The sequence below is a fragment of the Acipenser ruthenus genome, chromosome 3 (genome assembly GCF_902713425.1).
Source record: "Acipenser ruthenus chromosome 3, fAciRut3.2 maternal haplotype, whole genome shotgun sequence".
NCBI classification, from domain to species: domain Eukaryota; kingdom Metazoa; phylum Chordata; class Actinopteri; order Acipenseriformes; family Acipenseridae; genus Acipenser; species Acipenser ruthenus.
In genome coordinates this window covers 71,406,147-71,424,656 of record NC_081191.1, presented here as the reverse complement: position 1 = coordinate 71,424,656, position 18,510 = coordinate 71,406,147, and the positions used below count along the sequence as shown (strand labels likewise).

The 18,510-nt window shown below is 36.9% G+C and overlaps 1 protein-coding gene across 10 annotated transcripts in view; it reads left to right on the top strand.

Annotated features, from left to right (window-relative positions):
• Positions 1-18,510, top strand: part of dtna (dystrobrevin, alpha) — a 74,478-nt gene that overhangs the window by 29,684 nt on the left and 26,284 nt on the right. For 4 of the 10 annotated variants that reach the window (XM_059016164.1, XM_059016169.1, XM_059016174.1 and 1 more), the window contains exons 10-16: positions 2,282-2,365; positions 3,088-3,195; positions 6,531-6,611; positions 10,067-10,159; positions 14,175-14,262; positions 14,769-14,869; positions 16,151-16,264. In XM_059016164.1, coding sequence (XP_058872147.1) covers positions 2,282-2,365; positions 3,088-3,195; positions 6,531-6,611; positions 10,067-10,159; positions 14,175-14,262; positions 14,769-14,869; positions 16,151-16,264 — 669 coding nt within the window. Of the gene's footprint in view, positions 1-2,281; positions 2,366-3,087; positions 3,196-4,498; positions 4,554-6,530; positions 6,612-10,066; positions 10,160-14,174; positions 14,263-14,768; positions 14,870-16,150; positions 16,265-18,510 lie in introns of those variants that run through there. The other 6 variants (XM_033992755.3, XM_033992764.3, XM_033992760.3 and 3 more) reach the window with 4 other exon arrangements.

Here is an 18,510-nt window from a genome sequence, read left to right as displayed (position 1 = left end):
TGAGCAAATACTGTACTCTTCCTTATCTCTACCTGCAGAAGCACCCCCTTAACTCCTTCACGTAGCTCCCTGCTTATGCTCAAACCCTGGATGAAATTACATTTGCAATATGTTACCCTGCCTGTCAGTCGTCTCAAGTCAAAATGTTCCCGTTCTCCTCCCAAACATACAGTTCTTTCCAATAAAGTGCCCTTGCAGAGGATACTTTATGTGGACCACTGTACCAGTTAGTTCACTAATGTTACTGTATTTCATTTTCTGATGCTGTCTACTGTTGGCAGTAACATTCTCTGCCATGTCAGGCTTTCTTGTAACTATGGGATCAAAGCCTCTTATATAAGGATGCTTGAATGTAATTAAATGGTCTTTATGTTTCTTCTATTGCTGCACCAAAGTGACACTTGGTAAGTGCATGAGTTTTAAATGTCTAAGTGTTATAGATTGAAGTGGGTGGGGCAACCCTTTTTGATATCTAAACTGTACTGTTCAGATTTAGTGACAAAAAAACTAGGTAAAAATCTATGGTTTTTGAACAGGGAAAGAATTAAACAATTATTCTATTTAAAAAATAAAACACCAATGTAAAAGTATGGCATTCTTTTTGGTATTTGAAAAACATTTACATTTATGTCTATTCCATTTTAACAGTATTTAGACATTTAATTAATTAAATATGTATTTTATGGAATGATAACCTAATAGTGAGATATTAACTGATTTTAACACATTTTAAGATATAATTTAAATGTTTATAAAGTTAGCCTTGTCATACTTGGGAGAAAGTTGCATTATGCCTTCCTGCCTAGTGAAATGAAGAACATATGGTCTAGCTTAAAATACTGATTTTAGAAAAAGCAGGATATGAATTTAAATTTTGAACAATGTTTTAATATATGTATTTTATTTATTCATTAATTACATGTATATTGCACTTTTCATACAAAGTATCACAAAGCACTGAACGGTCATTTTTTTTAAAAAGCATTCACATTTGCACAACACAATACTTTTGTATAAAAGTCCCCAGTCATGTCACACTCACAACTGCTACATTTTAAATAGCATATTTAAAACACAGTATATAAAAAAATAAAACATTTTTTTAAAATGCAGAAATGTAAAAGTTACATTAAACCCACTAAGATAAGAAAGCCGTTTTATAAAAGTATGTTTTCAGTCTTTACTTAAAAACTCTGAGAGTCCCAGCTTCCCTGGCAAAAGAAGGAAAGGCATTCCATAATTTAGGGACTCTGCATGAAAAAGCCCTTCCTCCCGTGTAAATTTTGTTGACCCTAGGAATAACCAATATCCCCGCATCTAAGAGGGGTTTGGATAATAATGGAGGAGTAACTCCTGCAAATAACTATGTGCTAATCCATTTAGGGCTTGATAGGTTAACAGCAAAATCTTAAAATATATTCTATACTGCACAGGGAGTCAGTGTAAGGAGGCTAAAACAGGGGTAATATGTTCACTTTTCCTGGTTTTAGTCAGAATTCTAGCGGTGGTATTCTGAACGAGCTGTAGGCGATTCTAGATGAAACAAAGGCATGCATAAGTCTCTCGGCATCAGATACAGAAAAAATTGGTCTAAGTTTGGCTATATTTCTCAAATGGTAAAAATACTTTTGTAACTTCCCTAATATAAGTCTTAAATGATAGATCAGGATCACAGATGACCCCCACATTTTTGATTTCTAGTTTAAATTTTAATGAGAGATTACTACGGTTGAGCTAATGTAATCCCACATGTTTTAGTTGGTTCCGAGAGCCCTCTAGCATAACCTCTGTTTAATCTGAATTTTAGCATTAAATAATTCTGAGACATCCAACACTTGATGTCTGCAAGACAAGCAGCAAGTAAGCAGAATTATTTCCTGGCTATATACACTGTTCCGTAAGAAAATAGAGAAATGTCTTTATCCGTGTAGTAGTGTAGGTAACTCCCTGGTTTGGTCTCTCATAGGTCAGTGCTAACTCATCATTGTCTCAGTTTCATGTCTGGAACATAAAGTATATTAGCATTCAGCAGCAATTTAATAATCCACTCACCCACTATACCTCCTATATTACTCAACTGCATTCAATTCCACTTGAAAAAATGATCTTGAGCAATGCTTTGACAGTCCCTGTGGCTTGCACAAATACAGAAAAAAAGCATAACTTGAATTTGCTCCGTACCAGCATTATTTGAATCAGTAAAGTATCTCCTTCAAATTCTGAATGTCTGGGGTTGACAGTCCAGCTGTTAAAGCAGTGATCATGTGTTCCTCTTCATTAGGCCTCCGAGACCTGCAAACAGCCTGAATGACACCATGTTCTCTCACTCTGTTCCCAACTCAGGAAGCCCGCACGCAAATAAAAGGTGAGTGCCAATGATGGTTGTATTAAACCAGCGCGGTGTATGAGAGGTTGCTAATACTGGGTGATCATTTTACCCAATTCCTGTCATATGTTTCTGAAATAAAAGAACAAATGGAATAGATATTTAAGATCAACTGACAACATTAAATATTGTACTGAGTGTGCAGTGCATAAGTGTGCTGCTGTAGAAAAGCATTCACTTAGAGCAATGAAACTCTGCAGGAAGAGGAACTAAATTAAGAGTGCAGGTTCACATTGGATCAAGCATTCCAAGGCAAAATGGTCAGGGACTGTTTCTCCTTGATGCACTTTAGAAGCCTGGTGAGATCAAGCATCCACCTGCAAGGCTGGGCTTTGTCCTCCAGAGGCTAGTAGCTCACCGACCAGTTTCTAGGACGACCATCATAAGTTATACAGGGCTCTGTAGCTGACACCTAGTAGTGTTATTGCATTAACTGCTGACATTGGGCATATATTGTTTCAATGGTTGATACAAGTATGATGCCACATAATGTATTCTGATTAACTGCATGGTTTATGACTATTGGCATAATACTTACAATATTCCCCAGGGCGACTTGCTTAGATATACAGGTAGGAAATACTGTCCCCTTAACAAAAAAAAAAAAGGAAACTGATAACACTGTCAAATCACCACCGCAGCATCTGCATTTCTATTGTGTTTTACCGCATAACAAGAGCCTTGGTGCTTGAATTGTTTAGATCAACTGGTGCAAGTCCACATAGTCCAGTGACTGATGATGATGGTGATGATGGTGATGAGCATGCGCTAATAAACCTGTTTGTAAGTCTGCTCAGCAGCGACTCACGGTCAGTATGGCAGAAACATGCTTGATGTAGTTTAGTAGTTGTCATACTAAACCATTAGCTCATGTTCTAAACTACTGCATTGTTTTTTAGAGGAGCTAAACTAATATGTAGCCTTCTGTTTAGTGCTTAACATATTTGTTGTCCATCAGCAATAACAATAGTACAGATGTAGTTTTACATTATAAAAACTGTCATCTAATCTTGGCAAAGAGCTGTAACTTATAAACATTGCCTTGTTGGGATGTGCAGAAAATGTGACTTCTCCTTGCTGCTATTACAGCATGCAGCAGCATGATATCACCGTGTGCTATGCAGAAATTCCTGTCAAAAAAACTGCAGTAACAACATTTGGACCCGGATGGCAAATAAAAACCATGAAAGCAATATTAAAAAAGAAGTGTCTTAAGCCATCATTTTTTTCACATGCCAAACTGAACAATATAAATGAACACATACAGGTTGAGATTAACATTGATACAGTAGTCCCTTGCTAAACCAGGTAGATCCGGTTACATTGTGTTTATTGCACACACATACATTTATAGTCCTCAGTTTACTTTAAATGTATAAATGGTTGCACTGAAGTAACAGTAATATGTTCTCTGTACACACTGCATTATGTAAAAATATAAATCTGTACAGTAGGCCTATGCAGTGTACAGTATAGTAGTAAAATCAAATGAATGCCTAGCGCACTTTCTTTTTACTTTAGCCTATAGGCTTCCAATAACACGACGTGCTGTAAGTAAAACACGTAGCCTACCTGCTACTTTTGTTCCCTGTTGAGTCTATAATTCCTTTATAAAAGCAATTAAGACTTTAAAATTTAGAATTTTAATTATTGTAGTCCACATCTTGTGTTTCGAACCACTGGAGTCCATGATCGATCACAGTTAGTTTAAACTCTGTAGAGCATGAGCTTATAGCCCTCTTTTAATCATGTTCTCAGTTTTAGTGATTTAGTAGGCTACTTATCTGTTTTTCCGTTTTATTTTTGTCATGTCTTTGATGGCAGTATAACAGCTGTTTCTTTTAGTGTGTCTCTTTGGATTATGCGATTCACATTGGATATTATTAGGGGACATACGTTGTGTTTGTCAAAACTGAATGTACGGCAAAACGGTGTCTGTATTAGCGAGGGACTACTGTACTGGGAACAAATTAGGTGACACGGTACTATAATACATCATCTGCTAATCTCTAAAACAGATAATTATAAACTAACCATTCCTCCCGTGTGTGTGTGTTTAGTTAATTTCAGTACTGACTTCTCTCTTGCTCTTTTCAAATTACTGGGCTCCAGATGCAAGAGCCTATTGATAGAAGTGCAAGGGCTGGTATAATGAAAAGGGTTGAGATCTCTAATCCCAGGTGAGAAGCTGTGTGAAGAAATGTCTACTGTAGTCTTGACTGCAAGTGTTCCCATTGTTAGATAACTTCTTTAAAGGGGGTTTGCATAGTTTTTCATTCATATGGTATCAGCTGCTACCACTCCCAGTAATATTTGTACAATTGCTAGGGTTGTGCAGAGGACCCATTACTCATATTCAAACTTGAAATTGAAAGTCATCGCTGGCCAATTGCAACCATGAGCTGATTTTAATTATTTATATTATTATTATTATTATTATTATTATTATTATTATTATTATTATTATTATTATTATTATTATTATTATTATTATTTGTATATATAGTAAAATAATATTACAAGTATCAAGGAACAGGCTTTTTACTCAAGGATTAGTAGTACTCTGAAATAATAAAAATGGTAATAGATGCATATATTCGTTATAAGTTATTATAAACAATAGCAACAAAAAAAACCAATGGCAAAAGTGTATAATAACTGTATTGCAAAAACAAAGCAGCCCCATACAATTCGTGAGAAAGACAAACAGACCTGAAAAAACAGACTGTATGCATTATAACAGATAATAAACCATAGCAAAAAAAGTGACATAATCTTATTATTTCTAATCACATTCTATAATTGTTAATAGCATAATTAATAACATGTTTATAGACTGTTTATAATGGACACTAAAGTGCTACCTGTGTAGCATCCGCAGTGCTTACAAAGGTACCACAAAATGTTCCTGTCAGGGAAACTCAGGAAACATGAACTACTTTAGATGTGTAATGACTGCAGTATAGGATACTGACCTTAAGGTTAGGTGTAGGGAGAGGATTATTCATTGTTTTATTAACAATAATATAATAGTGCAGTGTCCTGACAGGAGAATTTCATGCTACCTTTGTAAGGACAGCATATCATCCAAGTACTCGGCATACCCCTAATTCTTACTAACAATTTAAATGTGTTTCACAGTAGAATTTGTAGTAAACGATTAGTATTGGCTCTTCATTTCAGTGTTCTGACTGCTGTGGTCTTGTAGTGTAGAATTGTGTGTTCTATGCCATGGCTCATGTCAGTAGAATGGGTCACAAGGCTCGTAACTGGATCTAAAACAGAACTTGCTGTGTTCACCTAATTTTGTTTGAATTCTAGCTGAACAATTATACTCACGTGTATGTGTGTGTGTGTGTGTGTGTATTCTACTGTGTAGGAGGAAAAATCTGAATCTATTCTGTCCCTTTAAATACTGTTCATTAGAACTCATGTCTTACAGAAGCAGCCTACCCTCTGACTCATCTTTGCTGTGTTTACTCTGAAATCTGACCAGGACACTAATTAGGCCCTCTGCAATGGTTGGGTACTATGAGTATTACACAGCTCAGCTTGCTGGTAAGCACAGCAGACTGCCCACTCACTCAGTCCTGTGCAAAGTGTTCAAATGGTGTCAGGGGATATGACTGTAACATTCTGTAACTAGTGTAAAGTATTTAGTAAGTGCTGTAATTGTGTAGCTGTCATATTCAAATGAGTGATGAAGTTGAGGTCCTATGGGCCTTGCAGGTGTTTCATTCTCTCCTGAACTCGTGCTGGACATATTAGCCTCCAACAATAAGTATCCCACCTATGCTGCTGTGGTCCAGAGAATTGTATAGGCCGACCCAAAGGAGCAACATTTCACATGATAAGTAGCATAATGGAGCCTATTTTAATGATCTAAACAGTGGAAGACATACAGTAAGTGCTGCTGCCCATTAACACTACATTCATCTTGATGGTTATATTAATGGTTATATATCATTTTGGTCTCCTATATCATTTCCCAGCACTTTCCTATAGTCTGCTGATGATACCCTGATCCCATTGTTATGTTTTGGTTCTTCCTTTTAGTAAAATTTTTGTTTCTTTTTGTTTTGTATGTTTTTTTTTTTTTTTTTTTTTTTTTTACTGTGTCACTTTATTTGTTTCATTTGAAAAGCTTGCCTCACACCAAGAATAATGAAGTAGAACAGAGCAAAAACTTGGCTAGGGCTGCTCCAGCTTTGTTGAAAGGGAAGGGGTAAGTGAAAAGCAATAGAGTGTGACTGTTGTGCGTGATATAGTATCTAACCATCGCCGATGTGAAAACTGTAATGCACACCCAATCAGCCTTCAATCCTATCGACAGAATTAACATCCTTACCAGAATATTTTGTGCCACTGCTCCAAACTCATTTGACCAATAACTATAATCACAAACTTAGTACTTTAATTGTTTAAAAATTCTAACTAATCCTTTAAAGCACACTATTGTAACTTAAAGCTGCACTGTCCCACAAGCATGTCCAATATAACACTCAAATCTAAAGCCTTGATATCTGTAAGGGTTACTACTTTCTTCTATAGCTGCTCAGCAAATTGACTGTACCTGTTCTTTACATTCCCAGGCATCTTAGTCAGACAAGTCTTGCTTGGCCATAATTTTAAAACTTAATGCGTTTACATTGCAGAAGTGTAACTACGTCCTACTAAATAATCCAATAATAGGCATTCTGTTATTAAATCAGGAGTTTATTCTCTTCGTGTACACTTAGATTTGGAAACCAAGATGCTAGACAAAGCATCCATTCAGTGCTACAGAGTACACCTTATGAATTTGGCATCTGTTCTTTCACAAACCATCCCAGTGTTATCTGTTTTGTTACTCATTACCCCCTGCTCTGGAAAAGTCATAAAAGCTGACCGTGCAAGCTGAATAGCCTGGCATTTGCTTCATCAGTGCAGGAGATGTGTCCTGCAGGCACCCACGCCAGCTATCATCAGGATGGTAGTGAACTTCACACCTTCTCACACCCTATAACCCCTGATGCATCATAACTCAGATTGAAAACATAACTCAGATTGAACTCAGATTGTTCAAGTCCAGGCTTCTCGTAGACCTTAAGGCAACAAGCAAGCCCTGATAAAAAAAGGGGGCATTTGTCTTGCTGGCACCAAATATTCCCAACAGAAATAACTGGGCTTGTGTTCAGAAAGAACAGTAAACAATCTGTGTCATTCCAGCAATAACCAACATTGAATTGCTGCATCTTTTAAAGGCACAGTTTTATAATGACAAGGTTGTCTGCTAGGCTTGTTTGTTCGTAAGTAAATGGTCTGCATAAAATTGATCGGCTTCATTCTCAGAGAGGGGAGTTCAGGTTTAGTCTGCAAAGTTTCTTATGCAGGTGTCTTTGAGCTCGCAATCAAGCCCACTGCTTTATTCTGGTAATGTTGTTTTTCTTGTCGTTGACTCAACTGTTATAAAAAGCTTTGTCAAAATATAGGGAATAAAATAATTACAGTCAGCACTCGAATATCTGTTACCCAGATACACGTCAGTCACGCTTTACCACCCTTATATTAAGAATAAAATCTATCCCAATTTATATATATATATATATATATATATATATATATATATATATATATATATATATATATGTATGTGTATATATATATATAATATGTATGTGTATATATATATATATATATATATATATATATATATATATATATATGTATGTGTGTGTGTATATATATATATATATATATATATATAATGTGACAAATTAATTCACTTACCCTTCACACACGATTTCCGACTATGCAGTTACACATCGCTTACTCCAATATCACATTAATGTAAAAGTTAATCATTAAACAGTTTTAGATATTGTGATTCTTTTTTAAAAAAAATCTGTGATCTTTAGGTGCTTTTGTGCATTTTCATTTGCAAGTGAACTGTGACGTTAGGGCCTTATCGAGCACTATGTTCTGCATTTTAAATACTGACTTTGGATACTGTTTTAATTCTGGAAACTGGTGTTGTTTTCTTAATCTTTTGTTAAATTGCATTGCCTTTTACGTTTTATGCGGTTCTGTGCATGGGTAACATTTTGATTTCATTTTGCTGTTGTGTCGTTAATGGGGAATTTTATATACTGCGACAATACGTACTAGATTTAAAAGTATGTACTCTATTACCGTCCACGTGTCCACAGTCGTCTCTTTTGGCAAGTGACAGTTTCAGAATCATTCTGAATTAAAATACTTCTGTTGAAAAATATAGCACTGTTCCAACAAAACCAACTACAGTAGATCTAAATGGAAGCCTACTTATTTTAAAACACAGTCCTTTCAGCTATGTATTTTTGACATTGTACCTTTTTTGTGTTTCCTGAAAAAACTGACAAGGGTTGGAACGGGCCAAAATGAAATAATCAGATATACATCACACTCGTTTAACCGTCACTGAAGTTAGGGTCGGGTATGTGAGTGCTGACTGTATATCATTTTCACCTGTCATGCATCTCTGTTCACCTAAGTAGGTCTCGCATTTGCAGGTTTGAAAAAAGTATATCCCTTTTTATTAAAAAAAAAAAAAGAATAATCTGGTATCTTACTAAATTAAAAGAAAACTCTCAGTTTCCATTGTTAACTCAGATACACTTGTACAGTACATTGTAGGTCATTTCACCTTTGCAATTGCTTAGGTGTCAAAGCATGTCACTGGCTGCAGTCATTAGGGGAATCAGCTGGTTCCTTAATGACAAGAAAGAAGGTTGTGAAGGGAGACGAAAATTACACTACACATGGGGGGATGACCTAGGAAATACAAGTCTAAAAGACTACTTGAAAGTAAAGCATTTTTAAATGTTTGCAGTGACATTTGTTTCTTTCAAAAGATGGAATGCAAAATCTACATAGCGAGTGAAAGTGTGCAATGGAAAGGATTTATGGAATGTTTTCAATAGCTATGTAACCATTTAAGATTTCAGCAACTTTATCACCTTACATTCATTAATAGTTATTTTCAAATTTAACAATATGATACATTGAAAGTTGAATGTCAAGTACAGTAGACGCTCTTTAGTTCAAACCCTGTTAGTCCGAACTTACCTATATTTTGAATCACACCAGCAAAACTGAATACTCAACCTTAAAAACTCAACTTCATCCTCACAAGTTTAAGTGTGTAAAACATTTACAGTTGTGTTATTTGTTCAAAGGGTCACTACTGTATAACTTTTAAAAGCATAAAACAAAGTAGTCATTTTTTTAGTATGGTGTAGATTATGATCAGGGTCACGACTGGTTTGGATAAGTGAGATTGTGTACTGTAACTTCAAATGTAGGTAAGACAACACATCTTCAACACTCTGCCCTTCCTTTAAAACAAATGTATGTTGTTGGAACTTCGTTTTATATGTATAATATATTGAAGACAGAAGGTTTTCAAGGCTGAGTAACTGAATAATACTTTTCCTAACCTAATCAGTAGGTACTGCATGCAATTGCTTTGCAACAGTTTCTGTTAGAATTAAGAATGTACTAGAGATTGGTGGAGAGGAGCGTTTTAAAACAGAGCTTGTTCATATATATCACATGCCATTCTTTTTTGGACACTCTTCTTTTTTCCCTTTTTTGTTGTCATTTTCACGCTCACTTTTTCTTCTTCTTTCTGTGTCTACCTGGATAATCACACTGTTCTAGGTTAACCTACAGCCTAGATGTTGCCGATAGACTTGCTGATGAACATGTTCTCATCGGGCTGTATGTCAATCTGCTTCACAGCAACCCCACACGGTTAGTGCAGGTTTGCCACCTCATAAGGACGCGGGTATTATACTATTGCACACTGAACCTGCGTTCTCCTATATCTCTGGGCTAGATTCGCAATGCTATTTACTCCAAAACATTATTAGCATGGTATTCTCACAAATGAATAACACACCCAATAAAGTTAGCAAACCAGAAGTAAACAACTCAGACATCTGATGCTGGGGCTTGTGAGTAGTCCTGAGTTGTTTCTTATTTGTTTTATAATTGTAAATGGTGCCCCCCCCCCCAACAAAAATAGCGCAGTTGACGATTTGGAGCAAATCGTTTTGAGAATCTAGACCACTGTGTTGTCTTGACTGCCTTGTTTTCTAAAAAGCCAACTGAGGCAGCACCTGCTGAGCATTGTAGCCAAGTTGGGAAGTCTGAGCACCTGCAGCTTTTCATGCTGGTGTCAGATAGTGACACAAAGGTGAATTTTACAATGCTATGTTATTACTGTTTTTTTTGTTTTTTTATTAATAATAAATTGCTATCTGTATCTTCAGTCAGTGTTGTATGAAAGCATAATTTTGTAGTAATACAAATATAGGTTTAGGTGTTCAGACACTGACAGCCCATTCACTCAAGGAATCCAGTTTGCTCTTGGCTGCACACTACATGTAAATAGAAGAGCCTCCATCTGATGTGAGCTCTACGCTAGACTGGGAAAACATAGCAGCTTATGTACTGTACAGCATGGGTATACAATCCTGGTCTTGTAGGGCCCGCGTCCCTCCTGGTTTTTGTTCCAACTGTACCCTAAATTAATTAATTGGACCAATTAAGCTTCTAATAAACACTTAATTGGTCCAAACAGAAATATCCTTGAGTCTGAGTATCTGAAATCACAAGGCTAAAAATCCAATAATTTCCCCATTAGGAAAAAAAATGAACTGAAAAAAATGCTTGGACTTTCCAACGAATTGTAATGCTAGAGTACAGTGCTTGTAGGGGGGCTCTAGTCACAAAGCTTTGGCCTTGTTCATACTATGCCTTTAAACCAGCTTAAAAGTGTTAAATAAGGTTACGGTTAGCATCTACGCTACACAGCATTTAATACCGTACTGGAGAACCGTACTTGAGACCACCTCAGGGGGTAGTCTCGAGTCCTGTTCTAAATTAGATTGCATCAGGTAGTGCGGACGTGTCAGAAGTGCGGATGCTGTAATACCAAACTACATTTTGTGCGTATCCCCCAGTATCCCAGAATGCTTTCTGATGTTTTGGCGTGTGTACATTACAAATACAGTACTGAGAACTGGTGTATGAAGGAGTTGAGAATGACTATCAATACTGCTGTACTGTATACAATTTCTGAGGTATGCTGTAAAATGGTGGATCATGGAGCGACATGATCAGATGCCGAAATTATTATTATTTATTTCTTAGCTGACGCCTTTACCCAGGGCGACTTACAATTGTTACAAGATATCACATTATTTTTTACATACAATTACCCACTTATATAGTTGGGTTTTTACTGGAGCAGTCTAGGTAAAGTACCTTGCTCAAGGGTACAGCAGCAGTATCCCCCACCTGACTGAGTCCAGAACCCTAACCTCTACTCCAAACTGCTGCCCAGGGCACATTGATACCTGGAGCGATGAAATCGGTCAAGGAGAACTTCAGAGTTCAAAACGAAATAATAAAATGTACCTTGTGTTTTTAAGAAACAAAGCCAGAACGTTCATGCTTAGAAGCGCTATGTCTTCCGTGGGTACAGGCTCCGGGCTCTCTAAAATACAGTGCATGGTGGGATAATGTCATATTAAGTTCCATTGCGCTGCTAGGAACTGTAGCCAAACTATTTTAATAGTGTTTGTACACATTAAGCCAGACTAAACATGAAATGGTACTTTAGTGTGGATACTTTGAGCTGAATTAATTAAAACGTTCTGGACTATCTGTGCTTTCTTTATCAACAGGAAAAAATGTTTTGTACATTTTCAAACTTTATTTCATTCATAAAAACAAACTTTGACAGTCACAGGTGTATAAAAAGGGTAATCATGGGTGTTAAAATGAGAATTAATGGGGGTTCCTGAGTGGCGCATCCAGTAAAAGCACTTGTATAGAGTGCAGGATGCGCCCTATAGTCTGGACATCGTCAGTTCGAGTCCAGGCTATTCCTTTGCCGACCGAGGACGGGAGCTCCCAGGGGGCGGCGCACAAATAGCCGAGCGCCGCCCGGGGGGAGGGAGGGTTAGGTCAGCCAGGGTGTTCTCGGCTCACCGTGCACCAGCGACCCCTGTAGTCTGGTCGGGCGCCTGCGGGCTTGCCTGTAAGCTGCCCAGAGCTGCGTTGTCCTCCGACGCTGTAGCTCTGGGTGGCTGCATGGTGAGCCTGCAGTGTGAAAAAAAGCAGTCGGCTGACGGCACATGCTTCGGAGGACAGCGTGTACTCGTCTTCGCCGCTCCCGAGTCAGCGCGGGGGTGATAGCAGTGAGCTGAGCTAAACAAAAATAATTGGACACTATTAAATTGGGGAGAAAACAACAAAAAAACGAATTGGAGACTACTAAATACAAAAAAAAAAAAAAAAAAAGAAAAAGAGAATTAATGTTGGTGATAGAGGTGGTGTGTTGCTGTGCTGTGCTCTCCTCTGTTATCTCTGTGAGTTTTTGTGTAGGCTGTTTGTTTTGTTAAATGTGTTTTGTTACGTTAAATGTCTTTTGTTTGGTCCACTGTCCTTGTTTATTAAACATGCGTATTACTGCTTCAGTGCTGCTTTCTTGTCTCTGAGTCTCTCTTCCCACCGGTAACAGCTTGGCCATGACGCTAGCCTGTCACAACAACTCATGAGTGAAAGCTTTGTGAATAGAGCCCATTGTTAAAGGAGTTTTTAACCTCTTATTTTGTGAGCTCACTTAGCATTAGCAACATTATCACTGGTTCTTTTTCTAAGAAAATTGATTTTAAAGATATTAAAATGTGAGAAGGACATAATCTAAAGACATCAATTGAAATCTGGAAGGTACAGCTTTGTCACAGGATTTTAATTTACCTACAGCTGAATGAAGAATGGAACTGAACCTGTAATTTCTTTATACTAAAAAGGGGGGTTATTTTTTAGAGACATTTTGTTTTATTTTGGTATCGTTGTCTTTAAAGTTTATTTGGAACTCTCTACCATATTGTAGAGTTGTCCATCATATTTTTAACCATTTTCCTTTACATAATATTTTGCATTGAGAGTACTCTGGTGGGTGTACATAAAGCAAATACAGTCGTACTGTCCTCATTTTATGCATTTGATTACCATTGAAATATTTAATATTACTGCCTTTGGGGACACATCCCAAGCTTTGAGTTTGTTGTCATATTTTACATTCTCTTATTCAGTTCTGCTGAAATAATTTATGAGGTTATTTATATTGTAAGTTATTCAAGCTGCTTTGGTACTTTGTTGTGTGTATGTAATCAACATTGCTGAAATCCAGTTACAAATGTGCTTCTGTAGTTTAAGTCATTAGTTGCTTGTTTATCTAAGATTAAAAACTTATACAATAGTTTGTAAAATAGTATTACCGGTACCTTAGTTCCCAGTGGATTTATGAATCTTTTATTACTCATTTTTAGAAACCTATGCATTACCTTATAGTTTGTCAATATGCTGTATTGGTTAGCATCTATACTCTGTATCAGTATTTGACAATAGATGCCGCAGGTTTACAAGCTGTGGAACAGACCTGTACTGTAAGTGGGAGCAAAGTCAGTGTCATAACCAGAGCTGACATTCTACCGAAGTCAAACTTAGGTTTCAAGCTGCAGCTGGCAGTATTTATATGACTGCTTTGTATTTACTATCCAACCTCCAAATCTATGTTACACGGTAAACCAACAGAGAAAATTAAGGAGTCTTTTGTACTTTACCAGAATTATTACATGAGCATCAGCATTGATGATGCAAAAGAACAACCGAGGACACGACCTCGGTGTCCTCATAGCTAGTTACGGCCATGCGCAGTGTAAGTAACTGTTGTCCCCTGTGTGTTTGACAGCGTGCTGGAGAGCACCAGCCGCCTGGATGAAGAGCACCGGCTGATTGCACGGTATGCAGCCAGGCTGGCCGCCGATGCGGCTTCAACGGTGAGTGCTTACAGGACTGCTGCACTCTGATTGGCCTCAGAGGAGAGGCTGTACAGTTAGAGTGTTGGTGACCAATTGGATTCTGATGATTTAATGAACATAGTGAACATGGTGGCTGAATTGCTTTGATCATACAGAGCCGTAAGAACATTAAATAAAAAACACATTTTTACATGTAACCATTTTTTAAAATGTATTTTAAATAGCCAATGACTAAACTGCATCCAGTGTGTTAAGTTGGCTTCCACAGAGACTGCTACTCACACACATAGTCACCAGTTTCATAGATCTAAACCGTAGAAGTATTGAAAAGAAGAGCACATGTATGTGCTGAGACACACACAGAGATCTCAGGCTGACTTTGCTGAGTGTTATACACATACTGGCATTCTATAGCATCATATGGCATCGCTCAGGTCTCACTGCAGATGTTTAAGGTTTGTTTTACCTTGGTTATGTCCTTTTCTAACCATTTAGGGTTTTTTTTTGTTTTTTTCTTCTTCTAGCAACAAGCACAACAGCAGCGGGCTGCTTCAGACATTGCCTTTACCCTCGATGCAAACAAGCAACAACGGCAGCTCATCGCAGAACTAGAAAGCAAAAACAGGTGGGTCCCTTTTCCAAATCATTATTTCTTATGCTATCCTCCACAAACTAACTGTTGTACAGCTCCACAGCACAAATACTAGTGTAGAACTGTATTAGTAGCCAGCCTGCTAACCTTGTTTGCTGTGATAAATGACCACACTATTCCCTATTCCCAACCTTTCTACTCAATGTGGTTGACTTGGCAACAGTACGTAGTCAAAAAATAAGTGAATAAATCCTGGGTAAATGCCCTTATAATATTGGTAAATGATGATTAAATACTGCATATTTTGCATAGTTTTTTCTTGAGATGGCACTTATTATAAAACAAATATAAAAAACACATACATCCCATGTTTTTTTTTTATTTTATTTTATTTTTATTCCAGATGACTGAACATTATTTTCTGTCTTAATGGTAGTATAACTTTAAACAGAGTTCCATCTCAGTTAGTTTAGTGAATGGTGTGCGTGTTTTTACCAGGGCACCTGAGCTAGAAACCACAGCTGTTGTTTATCATTCTCCTGTCACATAACTGAAGTGAATGTCGACTGTTAAGTGATCTAATAAATAGAATGAGGGCTCATTCTTCTATTCAGATATTAGTCACAGTGGCTGGATGCTTTTATGACTGTCAGTTGCAGAGCACAGTATCGCCTACTGGCCAGGCACCCAGTGAGCTTGAGTGGACACCTGTGGAGATGACCTTTCCAGCTCCTGGTTGTTATAGACAGTGATTGGCTTGGCAGTGGGATCGGACATAACTGGACATTGTAAATTGAAGAGAAAAACGGGGTGAAATAATTGGACACTCTAAATCAAAAGATAAAATATATTTTCAGAGCCTTGGGCTAATTTTTTTTTCTTCTGTTTTCTTGTTTTTTTGCTGCTGTTGTTTCTATTGCTTTTAATGAGATCTGCTCTTTGTGTTGGTAAATCGAATTGATTTTATCTTGTAGAGACTACTTGTTGTACAGTATAGCCATCTAGTGACCCCAGGTATCTCTTTACTATGATGTCTGATACAGAGCAGATTGGATTTCCTTCAAAGGGCACTGTATAATTGTGTTTTATATTAAAGTCTACTGATGAGATTTTGGTAAGGATCCCATCACTGTGGATTACTGTTGTCCTGCCATATCATGTGTTTGATTGCTGAAAGAAAAACAAACATAAGGTGTTTTCAGCAAAAAGTGTTTTTTTTTATTTATTTATTTATGTTCTGGCGGGTTCAGTAAGAAACCACGTTGTGATTTGTTTGTATGTCTTATTTAATGTGTCTCCACTTGCCTCTAACAGAGAAATCCTCCAGGAGATTCAGAGGCTGCGTCTGGAGCATGAGCAGGCCTCCCAGCCCAGCCCTGAAAAGGCGCAGCAGAACCCCACCCTCCTAGCAGAACTCCGACTTCTCAGGTACAGCGCCGCATTCATGCACACCCACCTTCTCTCTCACACACACACACACACTCATGTTTGCATTCCTGCATTTGACTTCTCATTGACTCTCACTATATTAGTATTTACTATTTCTAACTCCAGTCAGACAAATCTCCACACAGGGTGAAAGTCAACAACAAACTAAATATTTTGGCACTTTTTTTTTTTTTTTTTTTGAAGGCATATTTAGTTCTTAAAAACGTGTTTTACAAAGTGGGGGCGTCCCCACAACGTCGTCTTTTTTCAGGAGTTACTATCTTTGTGGGGACATTTTCTCATATTTTGTCCACACATTGATAGTAATAACTGCCCACACACACACTGTCCCGCATAGCATTGGTTAAAGGGCTACTATATACTCTATCATCTACATTTTCCTTATATTTAACTTCCTGACTGTTAAATATCTTATTATGTCTGTTCTGTACAATTTTCAATGTACGATTTCCTCTCGCAAAGGCAAAATATGTTTTTTTCTTTTATTTATTTCTATTATATACTTATTTTAAACACTGCACAACATTTTACAGCTATTTTTCCTCATCTAACATCTTGTCTCATGATGGCTATCTGGAACACTGCTGCAGCAGGGTGATAGTCTCATACCCGGTTGCCTTTTTTTTATATATATCTATATATATATGATTCTTTCCCTCCACTACTCTCACTGAAAAATAAAATACATAAATGAATGAATACATAAACACAGTGCCAGGATATTACAGTCTGTATTTTATTTTAAAATAATACAATATTGTAAAGATAATCTTATATATAAGCATTTCAATTTGTCTATCTTCATGTTTTAATAGTTTCACAAATCAATGGATTGTGCATGTCCAATAAATAACTAATATCGCTCTGTTCAAATCTATGGGAAAAAAGTAAATATTTTTTTAATATAGTGTGTAAATAAAATGTAAATGTGGTAAATGGCAAACATTTTTTTTGTAAGTATATTATTCCTTCTACTCATAAAAAGAAAACGCTATGAAATACAGTTTTGTCAAGTGCGATTAGCGGGTTATCAAAGTTTTGATTTGGTCCCAGGCTAGGTTAGCAACACTAAAATCGAAAGAAAAAAACTCATTACATTTTTTGCCATTTAAAAAAAAACAAAAAAAAAAAACATCCCATCAAGGAGACGCTTGACCACAAAGTTGACTCAGAAATAATTTTATAAATTACACAACACCATTTTTTAAAATCTGCTAATACCTTAGCAACTATGGTGTTTGTTTGTTTTTTGTAACTTTACTAGATTCCTGCATTTAAATGTCATTCATGTATCAATAAATCCCTTACTTGCTAATTTACAAAAAACATAAATAATATCCTTAGTTTTAAAGATTAGTCTGTACCTTGCCAGAGGCTCTTTTTCCACAGCTAGCCAATCAGAAGTGACGGGTGGGATGTCAACACTTTTTAAAATGTTTGTGCCAGTGCTAGATTTCCGCAATTCAATTTTCAGAAACTTGTGCGGCTCTTTAGAAATATACCTGTAGTGTTTTTCTAGCAACAGAACGAATATAGGAAAAATAAATAAATAAAAAATATTTGTCCAAGCGGCAAAGTGTAACGGCAAAACGTGTTGTCCTGGGCATCGGGCGATATGAATTGCACACCCCTGTAACCGTATTCTCGTCATTTGACTAAAACAAATATTTGTTTCAAATTTGACAGACAGCTGTATTCTCTTATATATTGGTACTGTGAATATTGGTCATAGTGAGGTGCAGTGCTATCATCTGATTGGCTGTGTAATTGAAGGCCTGTCTTGGAAGAGTTTATCCTGGCATGAGAAAAATGGCTTGACGGAAGGTTTCATGTTGAAGGTTGCTAAATTACAGGTTTGATGAAGCAGTGCTGAGTTTTGTCAGTTTGTTTCAGGTGTTGTCTTAAAATAAAACTAAGAGCATCTTTACATTGTATGTACTGATTACATAATAAAATCCAAACAAATGTTAACAGTTGCAAGGTTAAAGGAAAATATAAGTACTTGTTCCGATCAATAGGACATGCTTCTGAGTGCAACATTTATGACGCAAAGCTTGCCCTTGAAGACCCAGTTAATGTTGAGTCTGCTATTGTAGATGAAGTGAAGCGCTGTCCTGGGTTTGTCATTGATTCAAGGCAATCGGAGATGGCAATGAGAGTAGAAGTTGTCGTCTTTAACTATAATAGTTTTTCTTACACCAAACAAGTCACTTAACCTTTGCTTT